At 43.4% G+C, this 22,919-nt stretch overlaps 2 protein-coding genes across 3 annotated transcripts; one reads left to right on the top strand and one right to left on the bottom strand.

The window, feature by feature from the left end:
* Positions 1-451: 451 nt before the first annotated feature.
* On the bottom strand, positions 452-20,572 carry LOC144930667 (uncharacterized). 2 transcript variants are annotated; one of them, XM_078853366.1, is made up of 6 exons: positions 19,299-20,572; positions 15,245-15,346; positions 12,996-13,088; positions 7,185-7,362; positions 1,565-2,624; positions 452-976 (listed from the first exon to the last, which is right to left on the bottom strand). In XM_078853366.1, the coding sequence occupies exons 5-6, from the start codon at positions 2,175-2,177 to the stop codon at positions 894-896; spliced, it is 696 nt and encodes a 231-aa protein (XP_078709492.1). In that variant the 5' UTR covers positions 2,178-2,624; positions 7,185-7,362; positions 12,996-13,088; positions 15,245-15,346; positions 19,299-20,572; the 3' UTR covers positions 452-893. The 2 variants fall into 2 exon arrangements, with proteins under 2 accessions (XP_078709492.1, XP_078709493.1); XM_078853367.1 differs by lacking the exon at positions 15,245-15,346.
* On the top strand, positions 17,972-21,607 carry IRF2BPL (interferon regulatory factor 2 binding protein like). The gene has a single exon (XM_073349264.2). The coding sequence runs from the start codon at positions 18,672-18,674 to the stop codon at positions 20,871-20,873; it is 2,202 nt and encodes a 733-aa protein (XP_073205365.1). The 5' UTR covers positions 17,972-18,671; the 3' UTR covers positions 20,874-21,607.
* Positions 21,608-22,919: the final 1,312 nt, after the last annotated feature.

The following is a 22,919-nucleotide window of genomic DNA, read 5'->3' as shown; positions in this document are numbered from 1 at the left end:
CTCCACTATCTCTGTGAGAGTAAGGGGGAGACGTTTATGGCGGGGTGGGAGGTTGAGGCAAATCGCCTGGCTGCTGGTTACGCGCAGCTAGACACCAGGGCGGTTAGAAGAGCACAGGAGGGCGCGGTACGCATCAGAGAAGCTTTGAAAACCAGTTTCATGACTGGCCAGGCTACGGTGTGAAAGTTCTGTTTGTTTCTCCTTGATGAAACCCCCCGCCCCTTGGTTCACTCTACTTCCCTGTAAGCTAACCACCCTCCCCTCCTCCCTTCGATCACCGCTTGCAGAGGCAGTAAAGTCATTGTTGCTTCACATTCATGCATTCTTTATTCATTCATCACACAAATAGGGGGATGACTACCAAAGTAGCCCAGGAGGGGTGGTGGAGAAGGGAAGGAAAATGCCACACAGCACTTTAAAAGTTTACAACTTTAAAATTTATTGAATGCCAGCCTTCTGTTTTTTGGGCAATCCTCTGTGGTGGAGTGGCTGGTTGGCCGGAGGCCCCCCTCCACCACAATCTTGGCTGTCTGGGTGTGGAGGCTATGGAACTTGGGGAGGAGGGCGGTTGGTTACACAGGGACTGTAGTGGCAGTCTGTGCTCCAGCTGCCTTTGCTGCAGCTCAACCATACACTGGAGCATACTGGTTTGATCCTCCAGCAGCCTCAGCATTGAATCCTGCCTCCTCTAATCATGCTGCCGCCACCTTTCAGCTTCAGCCCTCTCTTCAGCCCACCACTTACTCTCTTCAGCCCGCCACTTACTCTCTTCAGCCTGCCACCTCTCCTCCCTGTCATTTTGTGCTTTCCTGCACTCTGACATTATTTGCCTCCACGTATTCATCTGTGCTCTGTCAGTGTGGGAGGACAGCATGAGCTCAGAGAACATTTCATCACAAGTGCGTTTTTTTTTTCTTTCTAATCTTCACTAGCCTCTGGGAAGGAGAAGATCCTGTGATCATTGAAACACATGCAGCTGGTGGAGAAAAAAAAAGGGACAGCGGTATTTAAAAAGACACATTTTATAAAACAGTGGCTACACTCTTTCAGGGTAAACCTTGCTGTTAATATTACATACATAGCACATGTGCTTTCGTTACAAGGTCACAGTTTGCCTTCCCCCACCGCGTGGCTACCCCCTCAACCTTCCCCCCTCCCTGTGGCTAACAGCGGGGAACATTTCTGTTCAGCCACAGACAAACAGTCCAGCAGGAACGGGCACCTCTGAGTGTCCCCTGAAGAAAAGCACCCTATTTCAACCAGGTGACCATGAATGATATCTCACTCTCCTGAGGATAACACAGAGAGATAAAGAACGGATGTTGTTTGAACGCCAGCAAACATACACTGCAATGCTTTGTTGTACAATGATTCCCGAGTACGTGTTACTGGCCTGGAGTGGTAAAGTGTCCTACCATGGAGGACGCAATAAGTCTGCCCTCCCCAGAAACCTTTTGCAAAGGCTATGGGAGTACATCCAGGAGAGCCGCAAATGCCAGGGCAAATTAATCCTTTCACAAGCTTGCTTTTAAACCATGTATAGTATTTTAAAAGGTACACTCACCGGAGGTCCCTTCTCCGCCTGGCGGGTCCAGGAGGCAGCCTTGGGTGGGTTCGGGGGGTACTGGCTCCAGGTCCAGGGTGAGAAACAGTTCCTGGCTGTCGGGAAAAGCGGTTTCTCCGCTTGCTTGCTGTGAGCTATCTACAACCTCATCATCATCTTCTTCTTCGTCCCCAAAACCTGCTTCCGTGTTGCCTCCATCTCCATTGAAGGAGTCAAACAACACGGCTGGGGTAGTGGTGGCTGAAACACCTAAAATGGCATGCAGCTCATCATAGAAGCGGCATGTTTGGGGCTCTGACCCGGAGCGGCCGTTCGCCTCTCTGGTTTTCTGATAAGCTTGCCTCAGCTTCTTAAGTTTCATGTGGCACTGCTTCGGGTCCCTGTTATGGCCTCTGTCCTTCATGCCCTGGAAGATTTTGACAAAGGTTTTGGCATTTCGAAAACTGGAACGGAGTTCTGATAGCACGGATTCCTCTCCCCATACAGCAATCAGATCATGTACCTCCCGTTCAGTCCATGCTGGAGCTCTTTTGCGATTCTGGGACTCCATCACGGTCACCTCTGCTGATGAGCTCTGCATGGTCACCTCTGCTGATGAGCTTTGCATGGTCATCTGCAGCTTGCCACGCTGGCCAAACAGGAAATGAGATTCAAATGTTCACGGTTCTTTTCCTGTCTACCTGGCCAGTGCATCTGAGTTGAGAATGCTGTCCAGAGCAGTCACAATGGAGCACTCTGGGATAGCTCCTGGAGGCCAATACCGTCGAATTGTGTCCACAGTACCCCAAATTCGACCCAGCAAGGCCGATTTAAGCACTAATCCACTTGTCAGGGGTGGAGTAAGTAAATCGATTTTAAGAGCCCTTTAAGTCGAAATGAAGGGCTTCATCTTGTGGACAGGTGCAGGTTTACATCAATTTAACGCTGCTAAATTCGACCTAAAGTCCTAGTGTAGACCAGGGCTTAGTTAGGGTGGTTAAAGATGATTTGGCACAACAGGGTTTAAAGTCAAAAGCAGAGTTAACAGACTACCTTTAGAGACTGGAGCTGGGACTTGGTCCTGGGGGAGTGGAGAGAAAGAAAGGAAGAGAGGAAAAAAAAGTTTCAAAGTGCAAAATGGTAGGGTTTGCAGGAGCAGGTAACAACCCCCACTCTTCTCCCAAAGCCAGAATAAGAACCTGGGGATAAGGGTTCCCAACTGTTTCAACCCAGGGAGCCTACTCTTGGCTCAGAGCTAACTATGTTCTTTTCTTCTTTTCCTTCTTCTTTTTCTCGGTTTACTTAATTTGCTGCTGGTAGCCTATACTTTAAACTGACCTGACCGGCTTAATTGGTTTCTTTCCACCTCTTCCCCCTCCTCTCCCCCTGCCTTTCCACACTTTTTTGTTTTTCTGAAGTTTTAATGGAGGGTACTTTGGATACTTACATGAAATGTTTTTGGTTATTTTGGACAAAGTATGACAGAGGTCTGCTATATTCCACTGGAATTTTTGGAGTAAAAGATCCATGGGCATCCATGGAGACAAATGTTTTACTGCTTTTTTGAACAGTCTCAAGGTAAAGACAGCACAGGTTAAGGCAGCTGTGTGGCAATAATTGTACTTGGTGGCTAAGTTGTTACAGACAAATTGCACCACCTTAAAGAACTAAATGTAGGAGTAAGTGATTTAAAGAAGTGAGTGAAAAGTTAAAAGTAGCTTTTGCAAAAATTAATACAGGGTTTGAAGGAAAGTAAACATTTGGGAGTTGTGGAAATGGTAAAAGGTAACTGTTGTGAAGATGTTAAAACAGTAACAGATGTGGTGTTACAAGAAGGAAGTTTTTGTTTAATGATAAAACCCAGTTATGTAAATGTAACTGTATGTGCAAGTCTGTGCAGTCACATTGGATGGAAGCTTGGTAATTAAATTATCCAAGGGGGTCAGGTAGAGTGGCTACTACCACCACAATGCTTCTGTCCCCAGAAGCCTTTACAACTATTCTGAGGGAAAATGGGCCCTTTTCCCACAGAAATGGTCTATAAGGGACTGCTGCAGGCAGCAGGCAGAGAGAGAATCTGATCAAAATTATTTGACTATAGTGATTTTAATTACATTCCTTTTGGGTAATGTAAGGGGTTTCTATTGAAACTTAACTTGGCTGCCCCTGGTTGTGTCTAGTTGTACAAGATGGGAGTGTAATCAGGGTACAGTTGTGTAAAAAAGAATAATCACAGTGCAAGGGATGTTAGGAAAAAGAGAATTTTGTGTGTGCACAGGTAAAAGGAAAAGGGGAGGAATGATGGGAACACTGAGACTTGGGGTGGCTCTTGGGGATCAGATTGTCGCTTTAGTGGGTGTGCATGAAAACTCTGTGGGCATGGGGGAGGCAGTTACACCTTGTGTAAAATTAATATGGCTAATATAATGTTATGGAGGTTAAACTATAGAAGGAATGTGCATTCTCCCAGGATGTGTGCAGTGTATATTAGAGAAGGGGTAAAAGAAATGCAAACAAAACATGGTACTTAATTAAAATCCTATTAGGGCTCCAAAAGGAGCCACAATAGGTTGTGCTTTCTCTTTCAGATCTCTGTGTGTTTTGGAGCAGGAGATGAAAGTGGAAAGTAATCAGAACTCTAGTGGAAGTGGAATGTTTCCCTTTTAAGACAGTCTCTGAGCTGCTAATAGCTTTGGATCCAAAAGCAAGCCAGAAAGCCTCTGTGTAAATGCAAATTACCTAGCTGATGGGCACAAAGGAGCTGCAAATAATGAATACATCTGGTCAGCAACCAAGCTACTAGAAACTACTCAGATTATGGCCCTCCAGGAAAGTCAAGCTTGAAAGTAAGGGGAACAGGTTAACCCTGAGGGGTGTGTGTGTGTGTGTGTGTACAGTGCTAAAATCTGAAGCTGTGTCTCAGCTGTTACCTGAGAATAAACTTAAAGCTTGGTACAGCAGAGAAACTATTGCAAACCTGGTCTGTTATACAAGAGGGGAAACTGAGGTACACCACCTCATGAATTTAATAAATGACCAGTGAGTGGGGTAATTCACTAGCCTGACTATAGAACAAAATAAGGACAGCCTGGAGGTAGTTCTTCTGTTTTTTTCTGCAATTAGCGAGGAAATTTGTAAAAGGAAGTGGTATTATTAGTAAGCAATAATCTGTCCCCACTAGGGGGTGGTGGAAATTTTCTTTTGTTTTTCAAACTCTCTACAAGCAAGCTGGTGCCAGCGGAAAAATAATCCAGAATACCATGGATCTATGTGTTGTGGTGTTTGTCTTGTCTTGTTGCTAGCATTGTTGTGTTTCAATAAACAAAAAACCTCATGACATGGGTGGGGGATGGCTTCAAAAGGCTGACCTTGGGGGGAAATGTGTATGGGAATGCAAAATGCTCAACTAGGAGGCCAGCACCTGTGTAATAGCTACCATGTTACCTGGAAATGGAATGGCAACTAAGGTGGTCCCCACAAGACCTATGGAAATAATGAGAAGGGGAGGAGCTTACTGGGAATCAATGGAGAGGTATGCGAAATGGTGTAAATCAAGAGAAGATGGTTGGATGTGCTCCTCTCCTATGACTATGGGGAAGCAGGATCAATGGCCTTATGGAAAGGGGTGGACAATTGAGTGTACTGTGTATGAGGTGTTTTGCTCGGAATGTACGTATTACTAGGGGCACAATTACACCAGCCCATAACCAAACTACACACATCTACACGCTGCTATCTGAACTTTGGTGCACAAATGGATCTGTAAATCTTATTGCTGTAAATAATAAAACCAGGGCATACTGCCTGATTCCATACCAAGTAGTTAAGCTGGTTTGAACAATAACCCATTTCTCTGTAAACATTCAATGGACTTATGATATAGACAAAAGCACGCAAAACCTGCAGGGGCAGCTTGTTGCAACTGCCAGCAACTGGCCACATAAGATTGTGACCCTGTCGAAGGAGGAGAGGCAGTGTTTTGGTGGTGGCTCGAATGTTGGACCACACTGTAGTGGTCAGGACTCGGTGTCGCTGTGGATTTTGTATTGTTAACTGTACTTGTGTTACGTTGCATATGGAGATAACCTATAAGTAATGTAGTAAGTTCTCCACACCCTAGAGTGTACTAGACAAGCCGGACCCAACCTTCTCAGGCCCATTGTAATGGGAAGTCTGGAACACTAATTGGAATAGGTTTGGTATGCCCAAACGAGAGAAGGTGCAGGGCACGGTACTACACAAGGGGCAGTGGGACAGATGGAGCAATGACGCATTCCGCCTGGATGCCTGGCTATATCAGGAAGTGTGTCACCATATGTCCTATGCTTTTCCAGGGATACCTGGGCAGGAGAATCCCAAAAGAAAAAGAAAAAAAAAGGGTGGAGTGTTAGGATGTAGATATGCAGGCCTGTCTATAAAGGCCTATACTCTAAGAATTTAGGTGTATTCTTATCACTTAGCTAGTTATAAAGGTATAAAAGAAAGAATCAAAATCACTGTCTGCCAGTGTAAGGGCCTTCTCTTGCTGCAACAGTCTGAGGCCCTGTTCTTAGGCTAAAGCCTTTGGCTAAGCAGCAGAGGCAGCCATAAGCTGGGAAGCGAACGGTCACATCCTCACATTCCAAACTAGTCACATTGAAAGAAGGTGCTACTGGGCTGTTAGGAATACAATCCTGTCCTAATAATGCCTATCACCTCCAGAGAAAGGGAAGTGCCTAGAAGATGTAAAAGGAAACTTAGTTGGATAGCATCCTGTCTGGCAAGAACTCACTTATCAATAGATGGGATGTGAAATCCTCATTTCTGTGTTGTTCTATCATTGTAGTCCCCATTTCCCGATTGTTTGTCTGTATAATCTCTGTCTGGAATTGTTTCTGTCTGCTGTATAATTAATTTTGCTGGGTGTAAACTAATTAAGGTGGTGGGATATAATTGATTAAATAACATATTGTAACATGATTAGGATTGGTTAGTTAAATTTCAGGAAAATAATTGGTTAAGGTATAGCTAAGCAAAACTCAAGTTTTACTATATAGTCTGCAGTCAATCAGGAAGTAAGGGGGGGGGAATGGGAACAGGGAAATTGAAATCATGTTTTGCTAAGGGGAGGAATGGGAACAGGGACACAGGTAAGGCTCTGTTGTGTCATAGCTGAGAAGGGGGACACTAAAAAAGGAAACTGGAATCATTCTTGCTGGAAGTTCACCCCAATAAACATCGAATTGTTTGCACCTTTGGACTTTGGGTATTGTTGCTCTCTGTTCATGCGAGAAGGACCAGGGAAGTGAGTGGGAGAAGGAATAAGCCCCCTAACACTGTTTACTGAAACCTTCTCTTCCTTTGAACAGCTGCTGAATATGTGTGTGTATCAACACATAAGTGAAAATGGATTCATTACTGTTTTATCACACTATCCAGGAATTTAGTAAAATACGATATTTTTACTTTAAAAATGAAAATTTGGAAACAGAAATAGGAAGAAAGTTAGACTGGTATGGCTGCAGAGTCCTTATCCAGACCTACAGCTACTTTTCTCTACATACAAGGTTTCTTTGGCAGTATTTTATTAGGTTAAAATTAGCTAGATCCGTGGTGGTCACATGCAGAATAAAACCTATAAAACTGTTTAGTCCCTGAGTACCTGATAGAGCCTGAGGAACTGCAAGCTTTTCTCGCCTTACAGGTTCAGCTGACGTCACAAATGTCTCAGCTGATATCACAGATTGCAGCAATATGTTGCTACAGAAGAGAATGTCAACGTTGAAATGCTATATGATGCTTAAACAGGATCCAGTTATAGGACTGCATCAAAATGGCTTCTGCAAGAAACCACAAAAGAGAAAGGGATAGAGACAGAGAAAAGGGCAGTGAGCTTTGTAGATCATATACAAATACACTCAGAACAGAAGTATGTTATGGAAATTGTTGGATCTAATTTATAAATGTTACATGAGTTACAATTATTATGAATGATTTGTATTGCAGTAAAACCTAGAGGCCCCAGTCAGGAATAGGGCTTCACTGGGCTAGGCACTATACAAACACATGGTGAGATACATTCCCTGCCTTAAAGAGTTTTTAATCTAAACATACAATGAACAGACAAAGGGAGGAGTGTGGCACGGAACATACAAGCAAAGTGTTTAGGGTAACGATAGCTGCACATAGTTCATTTTTTTGCCCCCAAACAAGCAACATACAGAGGGTGAGGAAGAGAGGAACAATCAAAATATGTACATTTTTATAAACATATATATATTTGTTACGTATACATAATTATATACACAACAAGTACCATGGCATTTATTTTGTTGTTATCAGTGTTGTACATACTGATAAATACCTATACAGACACAAATTGTATATACTATAAGGTTGTGCATATCTTTCTTTAGGTTCGGTGATGGATCCAAATCATGTTCAGCTTGGTTCTCCTGGCTTAAATGTCACCAAAAGCCCTTGATAAAAATGTGGCCTTCTACTTTGTCATACTGGTGGAGAGAATATATTTTAGTGCTCTCACTGTAGGTATAGATGTGTCTGTCACTTAGCAGAAAAATATATTTTCCTGTTTGTTTTCTGCAATCAGAAACTTAGCAGCTAAAAGAACCAAATAATATGTGGTATGACTAGGATCTGGGTCCTTGTGAATAGGATACTGAAATTCTATATGCAGTTATCTTTCCAGTGTTTCCCTCTCTTTACTTTTATACCCTGTTGTTGACTTTGAAAGAAAATTTAAGCAGCTGTTTCAATGTATATGTTTATTATATTATCTCCATTTCCAGGTGAGTGGCTCAAACAGGTTCGCTTTAACTGATTTTTAACACTAACATCATAAGCTCTTCTGCTGTTATAGGAATGAAGCAGGGTTGTGGATTTTTATTTGGGGGGGGGGGGGGTCCTGAATAATCAGGAAATTCCAGTGAGAGGAGCAGAATGTGTAGAGCGGGCCAGAATTACCATGACAACCATAGGCAAGAACCCAGAGAGAATCATAAAGAAATTACAGTTGAATTACAGTAAACTTCTCAGTTATTTTTTAACCACACAGTTATAAAGAAATATCTCCTTTGACCTAACATCGTGTGGTGTGGGGGCTTAGGAAGTGCAGCATTGCGTGCAGTGTTGAAATTGCTTCATAAATGTGTACATGTAGCTTTTATCTAGATTTGCACATACAACCCTTATTAGTCATATTAAATATCAAATGTGAAACGCATCTCCTTTTCCAAATGACCACCATCCTCATTCAAACCTTTACTTCAGACACTCTCATCCATGAACCTTTTTAACAATAAATCCAACTATAAATTTAAAGGACATGTTGGAAAGCTTATAGGAAAAATGGGTCTTAAGAAAGGGCCAGAATGAAGATGGGGTGACCTGAATAATCTCAAGCGAAAAAACTACAGATTAACCATCAACTGGTTAACTGTATAATCTGTGAAAGTTAGATTGTAAATTCATGGAGCAGGGATTCACTTTCTTTTGTGTTTGTTCAGGGTCTAACATGGTGACAGTACTCAACAATTAATTAAAAAATATCATACACAAATACAGATATATTGGTTTCAAAGGCAGAGAGGCCGGATTAGGTTTTTGTTTTGTTTTAAATTAAGCATTCAAAACTGGAAGCATTAAAATAGGTATTTGACAAAGCACAAAGTTCCCAAAATATTGTTTTGTTTTTGTGTTTTATTTAAAATATCCGTCATGGTATGCTTTTGTTTGCAGAATTGCTCTTTATGTATACTCTGTCCACAGATGTATTCTTATATTTGATCTCTATAATGTTGTACTTATACCCCTGAGTTGTATAGCATGGTCTCACAAATAGAAAAGATATACTGTATTGTTCCATGATTTGATGTCATGCTTAGAATTCTCCTTGTTTTAACAGAATTGAATTTACTGTGCTTCACCAAGATGTCTTCAAAGGACCTAATTTTATTGCTATTGCAGAAACAGAAAGAGTAATGTGTTGAAAATTATACACATTAAATTGGATGTAAATTGCTGGTTAAAATATATGCCATCTATATGTTTTTCTTTATCTATATGTATAGATATACATACTCATTCATAGCCATACTTAAACTGTGTATAGCTGAGTGCTGTATTTATTTTAATCTTGGGAACTGTGATGAGCTGAGTTTCACGTTCAGGTTTTATATTGTCACCAAAATCTCTTTAAAAAGGAGCATTTCTTTCTTTTTGCATACATAATGGAGTCTACATAATGGGTCCAATCCTGCTGAGCGCTGCAACTCCCAGTGACGTCAAGGAGATCTGATGGCATTTGGCAGCTTGCAGGATTGAGCTATAAATTAACTCATATCTGCCAACATCTGAAAACTACAAATAGGGATATTTACAGAAAGAAAGGGGCAGCCATTTAATTCTGTTGAAAAACACTGAAATGAAAGAGATTTCTGATGGGACAGAATGAGGGGAAAGGATTTCCCTTCTCTCTCTTCTCCTAGTCATCCCTCAAAAAATCCAAAGACAGACTTTCACAAATTGGGATAGTTTTCAGGTACATGTTAATCTTGTTCAAAACTGTTTGGAAGAGCAGTGTGCAATATCTCACCCTGTCCTTCAAACCATCGCTTCGTGCCCTTCAAGAGTTAACCTTTTCTAGAACATTTATTTCACCATCAAAAAAACCCCCAACCCTGCAGAGCTGAGAGGCTGCAGATCACAAGGCCATTCTGATAGCCTCCTGTCCCCATGGCAACAGCAACGGCATTTATCAGTTCCTTATGAGAGCAGGCACAGCAAATCTGCATTGCACATGGCAGCCTTCCAGCCTTTCAAATGAAAGAGCACTTTGAACTGCTGCCAAGTGTGGAAGGAGCAGAGCTGTCAGGACTACTTAATGCTGGCAGTTTGTACTTGGGAGCCTTTCAGTTCCCAGAATCCTTCAGCTATGGCAGCCTGCCAGGTACTTAGCGGAAGCTAAAAACTAACCCACAGACCATTCACTGCAGTGCACTCAAAATTTTCCACATGTACCATGTCACAAGTGCAGACTGTACAATGAAAGCAAACGCCTGCTGCTTGGGATTCTGATTTTATTAATAACCTAGGAAAAAGCAATTGCAGATTAGTTGGCTGACAGCAGTACAGTGTAGCCACTGTTTATAACTCTGAATGAGTGTGTCTCGAATGTATATTTCATCCTTCAGAAATAGGATCAACTTCAGACAACGGGGACTGCACAGCACAAATTTTGCACGCAGTACTGAAGTGTAGGAAGATCAGCATTAGCAGAGAAAGGAATTTTGTTATTTATGATAGAATACATGTTATATCCAGTGTCACCAAGTGCTGAAAAGTGAGAGATGGAAAAGAAAAAAAGTTGAGTAGCGGCTGGTAGATATTTTCTGCCCTTGCCTTCTGCATTTTGCTGACATTGTGAGAATCTCAGAAACTGGCTGATGAATGCAGCAGAGAGACATGGCTCTTGGTGGGTTTCCTTTCAATGGAGAGTTTTCATGAGAACTTCTTATTGTTTTGCATTGCCCAAGGCACAAGGGCTTCTATTGGCAGAAGAAACAAATTGGCACAGTTCTGCTTTTTTTTTTAATCTGCACTGAGATCAAGGGCAAGGGCTTCATTTTCCAGCACTAGTCATAAGCCTTTAGCACAAATAGAATGAAAATTGTCTGTCGCTCAGGCAGTTGGACAGGGTTCAGGAAAACTATGTCTGGCACTAATTCCAAAGTGGAGGTTTGCTTCAATCCACCACCATTAATTTCAGTAAACTGTTTTCACTAGTCTATATCGCACTGTTCAAGAACTGTTTATTACCTTTTATTATATTAATTTCTTTAGGAGAGTAGTGAAAACTGTAGTAGATACTATATATATATATATATATGTTTTACATTCCGATTTTTCACCTTTCCTTTTTTGTTCTCATATTTTGCTTTTTTTCTTATACTCCTGATTTAAAAAAAGAAATCCATCATACCAAACATGAGACATAATATTCAAGTACCCCATAGGGGAAAAGAATGAGATGAGAAGCCCAAGAGCAAACACATCTCTACATATTTCGGAGCTTTACCACAGAACAACAAGGAAATGTGTGCTTCTTTCTCAGCTTGCAGCTATCTTGGGCTGCTGCTTGAAGACTTGACTTGATTCATCTAAGCAATACTGTCTAAAAGTAATACACCAAGACAGTTAATTTTGGCACTTGGTGTCCCTTAGGAATTTTACTGGCAGTCTTTGAGAAAAAAAAGTAAATTATATTTTTTTCTGTTTTCCTCCCATACCTCATCTCGACAGAAGACCAAATAAAAAGAAAAACTCCTTAACCTCCCCACCCTCGCCTATTCCCACCCTTGTCTTGTGCTCCTAAACATCATTCTTTCAATAGCACCGTGTTAATCAGCATTTATAACGAGGTCAGGGGTGTGTGTGTTTCACTTCTCTCAAATGGCCCATTTCCAGAGGGAATGGGAGATTATATTTTGTCAAATAGCTTAAAAGATTTGAGTTTTCCTGCTTGCTTGGTTGGTTTCTTCTTTTTCTAATTTGGCTTTCTCTCCTCCTCCTTCCCACCTCCCACTTCTTTTTTTTTTTAAACACAGTAAAGTTTTGTTCAATTCTCAAGTGTTATTAATCACTGGTGGAGGCCAAAAGCAGGGATATTTTTCTTGGCAGCACGTTTTGATAAACAATCTGTATATGGGGTGGAGGGAAGGGGGAAGACTGTCTTGCTGGTAACTAAGCTAATGTTTGGCAGATTCTTAACTGTCATGAAAGTGCAAGTGGCTATCGGTGGGAATAGCCTTTAAAAAAACAGAATGTACCTATTCAGTTTATTCATTATTGTTGACTGTTTATTTTGTCCCCAGGATATAAGATGAATACATGATCCATGCATAAAATAAAAATAACAACGGTGGAGGACGCAGCCTCTGACCACTCCACATAAAATACACTCTCCAGCAGTCACAAGTCATTTGCAGAGCAAACAGAATTAATTATAGGTGTCTGATTTTGCACTGTAAAATTTGGCAAATACTGATGACCAGAAATCTGGGCTCACAGCTGTATGGAAACTGGTTGGAACAGATATAACAGAGGAGCCATGTATGCTTTGTGGGGAAGAAACTGGACCTTTGCGTGGTTTAGAAAAGTGATTTATTTTGTACACCCTGATCAGTCTTTGACATCATCATTAGCAGCAACAGGGCTCATAGGTAGAGGAACCTGTTAGAAAGCTCTGGCCTGTATTCCTGAATGTTACTGTGTGGGCAATAGTGCAGAAAATGGTAATATGACAAGAAAAAAGGAGGGGGAAAATCAGCAATAAAAAATCCCAGAGATAGCACATGGGAGGAAAATGTCACTTGAGAAAATGTGGCTATAGAATAAAGAGATAAATCATTGGCACCATTTACAAAAATAAAAATTAAGCAATGAAAATTCCTACCTAGTAGACTGAAAACAAGTCCGTCACTTTTCAAGAGGACTCAATAGCTGAAGAATTTTAGCACAGGGACTATAATCTGATGAGAAGAGTTAACTGAAATGATAAATAGAAACACATAGTTACAATGAATAAGAGTGTAATTAAGTGTTTTGATGCTTCCTGGCAGTTTATAGAAGAATACAGTGCTGTTTAACTTTTAATTTGACAAAATTCTGGAATTCCCTCCTCAAGTGTTTGTGATTTGATTTCACTAACACACTTCCCTGCACAGCCTGACTACTTTTCAGTGTTAATACAATTGTTTTAATAAAACCAGAAATTTTATTCTGAATTATTTTTGTTTGTATTTTACTATACAGGGGTCAATTTATGTAAACACACTCCCGATATTTCTTTTCCTTCCTGCTTCTTTTCTGCAGCTGTAGCTACTATTTTGACCACTGAGGGAAATGCCAATTCTGTAGATGAGCTCCTAAGGAAGGAATAGTTTGCTTATGACTGCTGCATTGATTATGTGCAAAATAATTCACAAATAGAGCAGAATATCAACAAAGATTTAAACATATCCCTAGACTGACCATTTAGAACCAAATCTTCTATTCTAGAAGTGCATAGTTCATGTGGTCCTATTACTGCTGAAAACTTTGGGGTTGTACTGTATTGTGCATCATGAACAATGTTCTGGTGATCAGTAATTAATAATACTCTTGCCATGAGATTAATAATAATTCCAGTATTATAGAAGCTAATACACAAGAATGGCATGGAACAGAGACCAGTTAACTGGCTTTTAGTCAGGCACATATTACATTTGTTTTTATAGCTTCTTAATGGTGCATTGTACTCTCTACTTCCTATATCTTCTAATTGCATTTAGAAAGGTACCTGCTGGTTTGTATTCATTCAGCTGATATTTCCACTGATCATTTTGTTTCCTTCTCTAATATTAAAGCTTCACCTGTGCTCTTAAGTAATGTTTTGCGTAAATAAAATGGGAAATAGGAATACAGCAAAAGGGGTTATTGGTCTCAGACTGTAACATTTATCCACCAACTAAAGGAAGAAGACGGTAGATTTTACTTCTGATAGTGAAAATTATATCCCCTGGTCTTTGGGGCTACTGGCAGGTCATAACTTCAGGTAATCTAAATAGAATCCCTAAAGCTGCATCTAAAGTGCTGATTGATTATTCTGACCAGAAAGAAATACATATGTATCAGTTAAAAGAAAAGGAGTACTTGTGGCACCTTAGAGACAACCAATTTATTTGATGAAGTGAGCTGTAGCTCACGAAAGCTAATGCTCAAATAAATTGGTTAGTCTCTAAGGTGCCACAAGTACTCTTTTTCTTTTTGCGAATACAGACTAACACGGCTGTTACTCTGAAACCTGTCATATGTATCAGTTGTTTGCTGCTTTAGCTCCTTCTCTCAGCTAATCTTCTGCCCTATTATTAAACAAGCTACTGTGTATTTTGTTTTCTGATTTTTGTTTTTGTTTGTTTGAACCAAATCAGTATCTTAATTGTTTGGATTCTTTCTTTTCCTCCTCCAAACGTAATTTTAATTCCAGGATTATTTCAGAGCTAAATAAACATCAGACTTGTCTGGTGTAAATCCAGGAAGACTGAGCTGGACTCCTTTTGTCCTACCACTAGCATGGTAAAGGACATGAAAGAAAGAAGGGAGGCGAGCAGAAAGGCACACTGCTACCCTTCCAGGACAAATGCAGCCATGGATTTTATCTTTGTCCGTTACATTGCCACCATTCAATCTATTTTCCTTTAACAGACTAGATTGATACTGACAACCTGTTTGTTTTGAAGGTGCCACGGCTGTGGCATTTATTTGCATTTACATTGCAGTTCTCTTCTTCAGTCAGTATTCCTGATATCACCATTGCTGCTAGCCATATTGTTGCAATGCTGGCATTTCATCCCTAAGTGCTACTTGCATAATGGTACAGTACATGCTCATGACCAAAGTTTAAATAAAGGTTTAATCATGACTGAAAAACAAACGTATTTCCACAACTCTGTATCTCTTCAAGTAAAAGTAAAGGCAGTTCTGTTGGGTCACAGATGCTAATCTTCAATTTCTTTCTAGACACAAACTATAAAGGGAGTTGACAGCACCTGTAAATGGTTTTCTGAGACTAGATTATATCTAAGGTGATGATTATTTACACCCTCTATAAAGACTGTTCTATTGAGGCAAGGAGTCTGCCTGTTACTGTGAGGTGAGTGTTACCAAAAAAGGACTTTATTGAAGAAGGATTCAGTGGAGCGAGGAGCCAGGATGAGGGGCGGTTCAAACACAGAGTGCCTTGTCATTTGTTGAGTCTGTATAACCCTGGGGATGAAATACAGTCAGGATATCCTAGAGTTCTGCATTCCCAGACACTCAAGATGAAGGGGAAAACTTCACCTCTCTCAATTTGAGTTTTTAAGGGCAGAGGTGACCTTTTCCCATAGCCCAGTTCTCCTCATATGAAGATCAACACAGCAGTAAAAAGGATAGAAGAGCTGACCTTCTAGTATGAATCAGAGAGAACATGCTTGTTTAGTCAAGTGAAGTCATATTAATGTAGAAATCCTACATCCTTCACTAAATCACTTTTGCTGTAAGCAGACTTTCACTTTAACTAGCTTTCCAGCTGTCTTGCTTGAATCTTGCTTCTGTGAAGCCTCTATCACAGGGGTAGGCAACCTATGGCATGCGTGCCAAAGGCGGCACATGAGCTGATTTTCAGTGGCACTCACACTGCCCAGGTCCTGGCCACCGGTCTGTGGGGGGGAGGTTGGGGGCTCTGCATTTTAATTTAATTTTAAATGAAGCTTCTTAAACATTTTAAAAACCTTATTTACTTTACATACAACAATAGTTTAGTTATATATATATTATAGACTTATAGAAAGAGACCTAAAAATGTTAAAATGTATTATTGGCACATGAAACCTTAAATTAGAGTGATTAAATGAAGACTTGGCACACCACTTTTGAAAGGTTGCTGACCCCTGCTCTATCTTGTCCACAATTTAGTTATGAAATTCCTAAGTGTGAAATCCACTTTCCCTTGAGATCATCTCCTTCAGAAAATTTGCATAGAGGAGACTCAAATAATTCAAGGACTTTTCTGGTGCCTCTGTAAGCTTTCCCTTTTTAAAAATAGTCACTTTGTCAAAATTGATTCTCTTATTGTATTTTATCTGCTCCTGCCACTTCTGTAACTTTTTATAGTGTGCATTTCTTCAAGCTTTCTCTTAAAAAATAAGAGATTATATAAATATAATTATTACATTAACTTTGCCTTCTTTATAGATTATCAGCAGACATACTGAGATGTTTTAGACAATTAGTGAATTGAGAAGTATTGGTGATTTGAAGGGAATATATTTATTTAAAGAAATATCACCAAAGTGTGAAATATGAACAGAGTACAATATAAATTGATTTTATATAGCCATTGTTATAATCAACATACAAAGCGGTAAATTGCTAATGCTGTATATATGCCCATGTATATATAGGGGAAAGTGGCACTATGCCATGGAAATCAGAACTGCCTTTACAGGACAGAGAAAAAAATCAAATGGCAATTTTTTTCAATATTTTTGCTCAATAAGGGAGAGAGTTGAATAAATATTAATATAAAGGAATAGGTTATCCAACATAACCAGCTGAAATATCCTACAGCTTCACTGAGTGTAACAATATTTTCCCTTGTGAATGTTGACTCACACTGGGTAGCTAGTTACATTGTATGAGCTGGATTATGAGTGAGTGACGCAATGCTGTTTGCAGTATGCAGAGGAATACTTGCAAGTTTCTTAGTAATCAAGTCCCAACAGTGAAAGTTTATTATTCTTTGGGAGTGGACAGCAATTTCATTGTCTGCAAAAACAGAAACTGACTGCAGTGAGAATAAAAATGGGTTATCCACAGCCCCTCCTTCTGAGCATGGGCACTGGCGTGCACAACAGGGAGGGGGAGGGAAACGATTCAGGTTTCAGAATCGCAATTTAGAAAGTAAAAGGTATTTTCTGTTAGTCAAACGAACCCACAACTAATTTGCATTAACGTAGGCTACTTTGAATATTACGCTTGTTACTACTTTAATGCAAACGTATCAAGGCTATGTAAAAGAAAAACGAAAGCCTTGAATTCTCACAGCGCTGGGGAAATCCTATGTCCCTTAGCATTAGTGAGATGATATCACACCGATTACTCACCTGCTTGCCCTTACACCCCTGCGCAATGCACAGCGCGATGTTTCTCAGTTCAATCTTAAACACTCACCAAATAGGGCTCATTTAAACACAACAAAAGTGGAAGAGCTCCTGATGTATTAATGGGATTATTGAAATCATGTCATTCTGTCATTAGGATCATTGAAAAAACGAAATCAGATAAAGATTGCAAACATGGTTAGTTTGGGAACCTTGCACGTTTGCTTTAGCAGCCGGACTGCATGTAAAATCCACCGAAAGACTTGGTGGCAGGAAGTTGTGCAATTGCCAGGGAGTCTAAATGGAGTGATTCGTAGCTAAACTCCTGAAAACGAGACATTTGAATTTAAAAAGCCCAGCCAGGAAAAAAAAATTATTATTCTGCATGTGCTTCCTGGCTGTGCTTTCGTTTTGGAGACGCTGCCATGAGGAGGAGGGAGAGGGAGCGATCTTGTGTTTAAGTTTCCAAACATAGCCCATGGTATGTCTCTCCCTTTCATTTCCAGCGGTAACTTGCATCGCTTCAGCTGTTGTACACACAAGAAGGGAGGAAACGGGCAGAATGCCGAGCATGCGCAATTTCAGAGCAACAAGTGGGCTCCAGGTCCATAGACAGAGGAAGTGGGGGGAGGGGGAAGAAGCTGATCAGTGCTCGAAAGGGGAACTGCAGAGGGGGGAGGGGGAGAGAGGGAGGGGGAAGAGGAGAGAGCATGGCGGTGACGTGAGGGCTCCACCCAGGTGGCATCTGAGCTGGGGAAAGAGAAGGAGGGAGGAAAAGAGGGGGGAGAGCAGGGGGAGGAGGGGCAGAGCCGGGCTTGGAACGCAGAGTAGCACACAGTGACACTCAGGATTCCAAATTCGAATTCCGAGGAGCGATCGAGGATGTGAGTGTGGAGCAGGCGGCGCCGCTCGCCATGCTGCTGCCGCCGTGACGAGTCGCCGCCGCTGCCCTCGGGCTGCTCCCTCATCTTGTGCGCCTAGCACTTGGGAAAGTCGCCAGGGCTCCCGGGACCGAACAGCTCCTTGTGGTCCCCTCTCTAACCAGCGGATCAGCAGGTAGCTGAGTTCGAGCTCATAAGACATCAGCTGCGAATAGAAAGGGGACCCCCATCTTCCACCGTGCACCTCCCTCCTTTCTCGGAGGAGGAGCAGCGGAGAGCAAGACAACGCAGGGAAACAGAAGCGGCTCGAAGGCGACCCCCACCCCCATCAGAACAGTAGAAGAGATCCCCCAGCCCAAGGGCAACAGTGTCAGCACCAGGTAGAAGAAGCCCCGTCCATCAGCCACAGTGAGTGAAAAGCTAGACGACCCCGGCCCAAAGGGGCAATAGCACCAGGTCTGAGAGTCCCCCTCTTCAGTACCAGTAGGGGGTGGTAGACGCAGCGATACCCCTCTCCCACCCCCACCCCTTCCGCAGCAGCAGGCAGCTCCAGCAGCCAGCTCCACCATGTCCGCTGCGCAGGTGTCCTCGTCTCGGAGACAGTCATGCTACCTCTGCGACCTGCCCCGCATGCCCTGGGCCATGATCTGGGACTTCACAGAGCCCGTGTGCCGGGGCTGCGTGAACTACGAGGGTGCCGACCGCATAGAATTTGTGATCGAGACTGCCCGGCAGCTGAAGAGGGCGCATGGCTGCTTCCAGGACGGCCGTTCCCCAGGCCCCCCGCCTCCTGTCGGGGTCAAGGCTGTGCCGCTCTCAGCCAAAGAAGCGGCCGCGGCGGCCCAACAGCAGCTCAACCATGTGGACGCCTCCTCCAAAGCAGCTTCTGCTGGGCTTCCCCAGTCCAGTCTGGACCGCTACGGACTCAGTGCCGCTGCAGCCGAGCAGCGCAGCCGCTTTGAATATCCACCGCCCCCGGGAAGCCTGGGCAGCAGCCACGCTGCCCGCCTGCCCAACGGGCTGGGCGGCCCCAATGGTTTCCCTAAGCCGCCTGAGGACGGCCCCCCAGAGTTGAACCGCCAGAGCCCCAATTCATCATCCTCTTCCTCCTCCTCCCGCCGCGGGGCACACGGGGGCCTCGTGCCCGGCCTCCCCCCGGGGGCTAGCGGGGCCCAGATGAACGTGCCGCCCAACCTGCTTCCACAGACTTTACTCAACGGCCCCACAGCTTCTGGCGTGGCGCTACCTCCACCGCACGGGGGGCTGAGCGGCCGTGGCGGGGGGCCCCCAGCTTCCTCCGCCTCTTCCCAAGGGGGCACATGCGGCGGTGGGGGTGGCAGCGGCTCGTCCTCCGAGGCCTGCGGGAAGCGACCAGGTTCGGTGTCCAGCAGCGATCAGGAGCGGGAGCTAAAGGAGAAGCAGCGCAACGCGGAGGCGCTGGCCGAGCTGAGCGAGAGTCTGCGGAACAGGGCCGAGGAGTGGGCCAGCAAGCCCAAGATCGTGCGGGACACGCTCCTTACCCTGGCCGGCTGCACCCCCTACGAGGTGCGCTTCAAGAAGGACCACGCACTTCTCGGCCGCGTCTTCGCCTTCGATGCAGTCTCTAAGCCGGGCATGGACTATGAGCTGAAGCTCTTCATTGAGTACCCGAGCGGCTCAGGCACTGTCTTCTCCAGCGCCTCGGGGGTGGCCAAGCAGATGTACCAGGACTGCATGAAGGACTTTGGCCGCGGCCTCTCCTCCGGCTTCAAGTACTTGGAGTACGAGAAGAAACACGGCTCCGGCGACTGGCGGCTCCTGGGCGACCTGCTGCCTGAGTCTGTGCGTTTCTTCAAGGAGCTGGTGGGCGCGGATATGTTGCCTCAGCCCTACCTGGACGCTAGCTGCCCCATGCTCCCCACTGCCCTGGTGAGCCTGCCCCGGGGGGGAGCTGGAGTCGGCGGGGCGCAGGGGGCCGGGGCAGCCTCCAGGGGCCCCGGGGGAGGCGGCGGCGGCGGGGGAATGCGCAAAAGGAAGGCGTCCCCGGAGCCCTCGGACTCGGCCGAGGGGGCCCTGAAGCTGAGTGACGAGCAGCAGCGGCAGCAGTGGATGGCCAGCCAGAGCGAAGCGCTTAAACTCACCATGTCGGCTGGGGGCTTCGGGGCGGTGCACGGAGGGGGGCCCCCACCCCCACCTCCGCCGCCTCTGGGGCCTCACTCCAACCGGACCACCCCGCCCGAGTCGGCCCCTCAAAACGGACAGTCCCCCATGGCCGCGCTCATGTCGGTGGCCGACACACTGGGCACTGCCCACTCGCCCAAGGATGGCAGCTCGGTTCACTCCACCACTTCCACCCGCAGGAACAGCAGCAGCCCGGTGTCCCCGGCCTCAGTGCCGGGCCAGCGTCGCTTGGCTTCCCGCAACGGGGACATGAACCTGCAGGTGGCCCCTCCTCCCCCCCCCAGTGCCCACCCTGGTATGGACCAAGTGCACCCCCAAAACATTCCAGATTCCCCCATGGCCAATAGCGGGCCCCTGTGCTGCACCATTTGCCACGAACGCTTGGAGGACACCCACTTCGTCCAGTGTCCGTCTGTGCCCAGCCACAAGTTCTGCTTCCCCTGCTCCAGAGAGAGCATCAAGGCCCAAGGGGCAACTGGCGAGGTCTATTGCCCCAGTGGAGAGAAGTGCCCCCTAGTAGGTTCCAATGTGCCTTGGGCATTTATGCAGGGCGAGATCGCTACCATTTTAGCTGGGGACGTTAAAGTGAAAAAGGAGAGAGACCCTTAAAGATAGGAAATCAAACTCCTTCAGCCTCCTGAAGATGTAGAATTGTGAATATAACAAACTGCAAAAGTTAGTCTTATGTATAGACATTATTTTCGTCGTATGTTTCTATATTTTGAAACAAAGGTATGTACTCTTCTTCATTTGAAGGATAGAGCTGGTTTTTGTTAAACAGAATATTCTATTGTTTGGTTATTCCATAATACCTGTTCTCATTTCTTTGGCAGTGTGTTGGCTAGGTACAAAGTTAATAGCCCTTAGCGATTACCTGCTGCTGGTGTGTATTTTTGTAAATGTATGCACTTCTTGAAAAAAGAAAAAACGCAAAAAATACAAAAAAAATTTTTTTTTTTGCCAAGGCCAGTGTTGATGCCTAAAAAAAAAAAATTGCTACAAAAATGGTGACAGCTTATGTTTTACGAGCCCTGAGTGTTAGTCTTTCACTTTATTTCTTTTTTTGTTTTTTGTTTGCAAACGGTGCGGGTGGTTTGGGGGGTGTTTTTTGTTGCAAGTTTGTAAGGAAAATGTTTCAGTTTGTTTCTATTGATCTGAACGTTTTTAATCTTCATGTGTTTTTTGTTTTTGCTTTATTGATGCACGGATGCTTTTGAACAGTAGAGCAAAATGCTGTACATGGAAAACATGCTCTGTTTGTCCTTTATACATTTCTGTAGTTAACAGAACACTGTAATGTGCCTTGGAGCTTAGTAAATTGTAATAAATTCAATTGATATTAATACTTCTTGAGTAGCAAGTTTTATTTTTCTCAGAGCTTGGGCAACAGATGCAAAACATGTTGCCTTTTAAAAAGTCTGTTTAATCCAAAAGCTTGCATTTCATTCTGATAATTGTGGCATTTGTACACACACTCGCATATATGTATGATGATGTTATCAAACCTATCTAGATCTTGGCTCTGTGCCTGTTTACATTTCACCTTTAATGTTGCAGTAACAGTTGCTGACTAAGCATTTTCTGTTTACTTTTTCTGCATCTCATTTCCCCCCTAAAGCTTTCCAGCTGCAAAGTCTTTACACTCGATGCATCCTTTGCATGTACAATTTAATGAGGACTGAAATCTTAGAAAAATTCAACCTTCTTTTATGCAAAAGTCCAGCATTGTGGCTAATAACTTTAGAAAATTTAAAAAGTGTTCATTGAAGCTTGGCAATGATAATGGACTCTGGATAATGCACGACTATGTAATTGAGCTCAGCACAAAAAGGACAGCTAACAATTTATGCAGTTTGTGCTGCACTTGAGTATAGCTAATGCCTCTAGTAACTGGATTTTTATTTTGTTTTGATGAATATTTGATGAAAACTAAGTTGGTAGGCAGTTCAGGGTTTGTGGTGTCCCCTCCCCCCTCAGGTGGAGAATGATTACTAACTGCACTGCATTAAAATCTGTTCTTACTGGCAATGGGCAAATGTGATTGTTCATCTTATTAACTTTTTTAAGTGACATTTGCATTTTCTGGAGATGAGGGGTGGGGCATTGGAATACCTATTAGGTGGTCAACAGGCAAAGTAAATACACAGGCCTCTTCCTGGCTAGAAAATGCAAACAAACCTAGTGCGAACTTTGTCCTCTTTGTGAGGCAAATGGGAGGAAGGATAGAAAATCTTAAACAAAAACATCAGCATAAGTCCCTTTGCAGTATCATTAACAGAACAGAGAGGTATCCCTAGGGCATTGTGTCATAGGTTGTAAGCAGTGAGTTTCATTGAACGTTGGGGACCTTGGGAAAAAACACTCTGATGTGAAGAGGCACTTTTAACAGTCTGGTTGGCATTTGGCCTTGTATCTGGTTGCTGCTAATAATAAACTTGGTTTCTATTCCTGGTAGAAGTGATAAATGAAATGGTGGAAGCCTTAAGTCTAAGGTCTTTTTGTGTGCATTATGCATCCTTACTCTTTTTTGTAGATACAGTCTCCTGCTACTTTGTGGTTTCCTTTCCTACCTGCTTTGAGACTCATCCCTTGGTATTATTATACTCATGTTTTAAGGAAATGACCTTGTATTTTTTTTAATCATGGACCAAGTGT

The sequence above is a fragment of the Lepidochelys kempii genome, chromosome 6 (genome assembly GCF_965140285.1).
Source record: "Lepidochelys kempii isolate rLepKem1 chromosome 6, rLepKem1.hap1, whole genome shotgun sequence".
In the NCBI taxonomy this organism is placed as follows: domain Eukaryota; kingdom Metazoa; phylum Chordata; order Testudines; family Cheloniidae; genus Lepidochelys; species Lepidochelys kempii.
The sequence above is the reverse complement of the archived record's forward strand: the minus strand, read 5'-3'. Positions and strand labels throughout refer to the sequence as shown.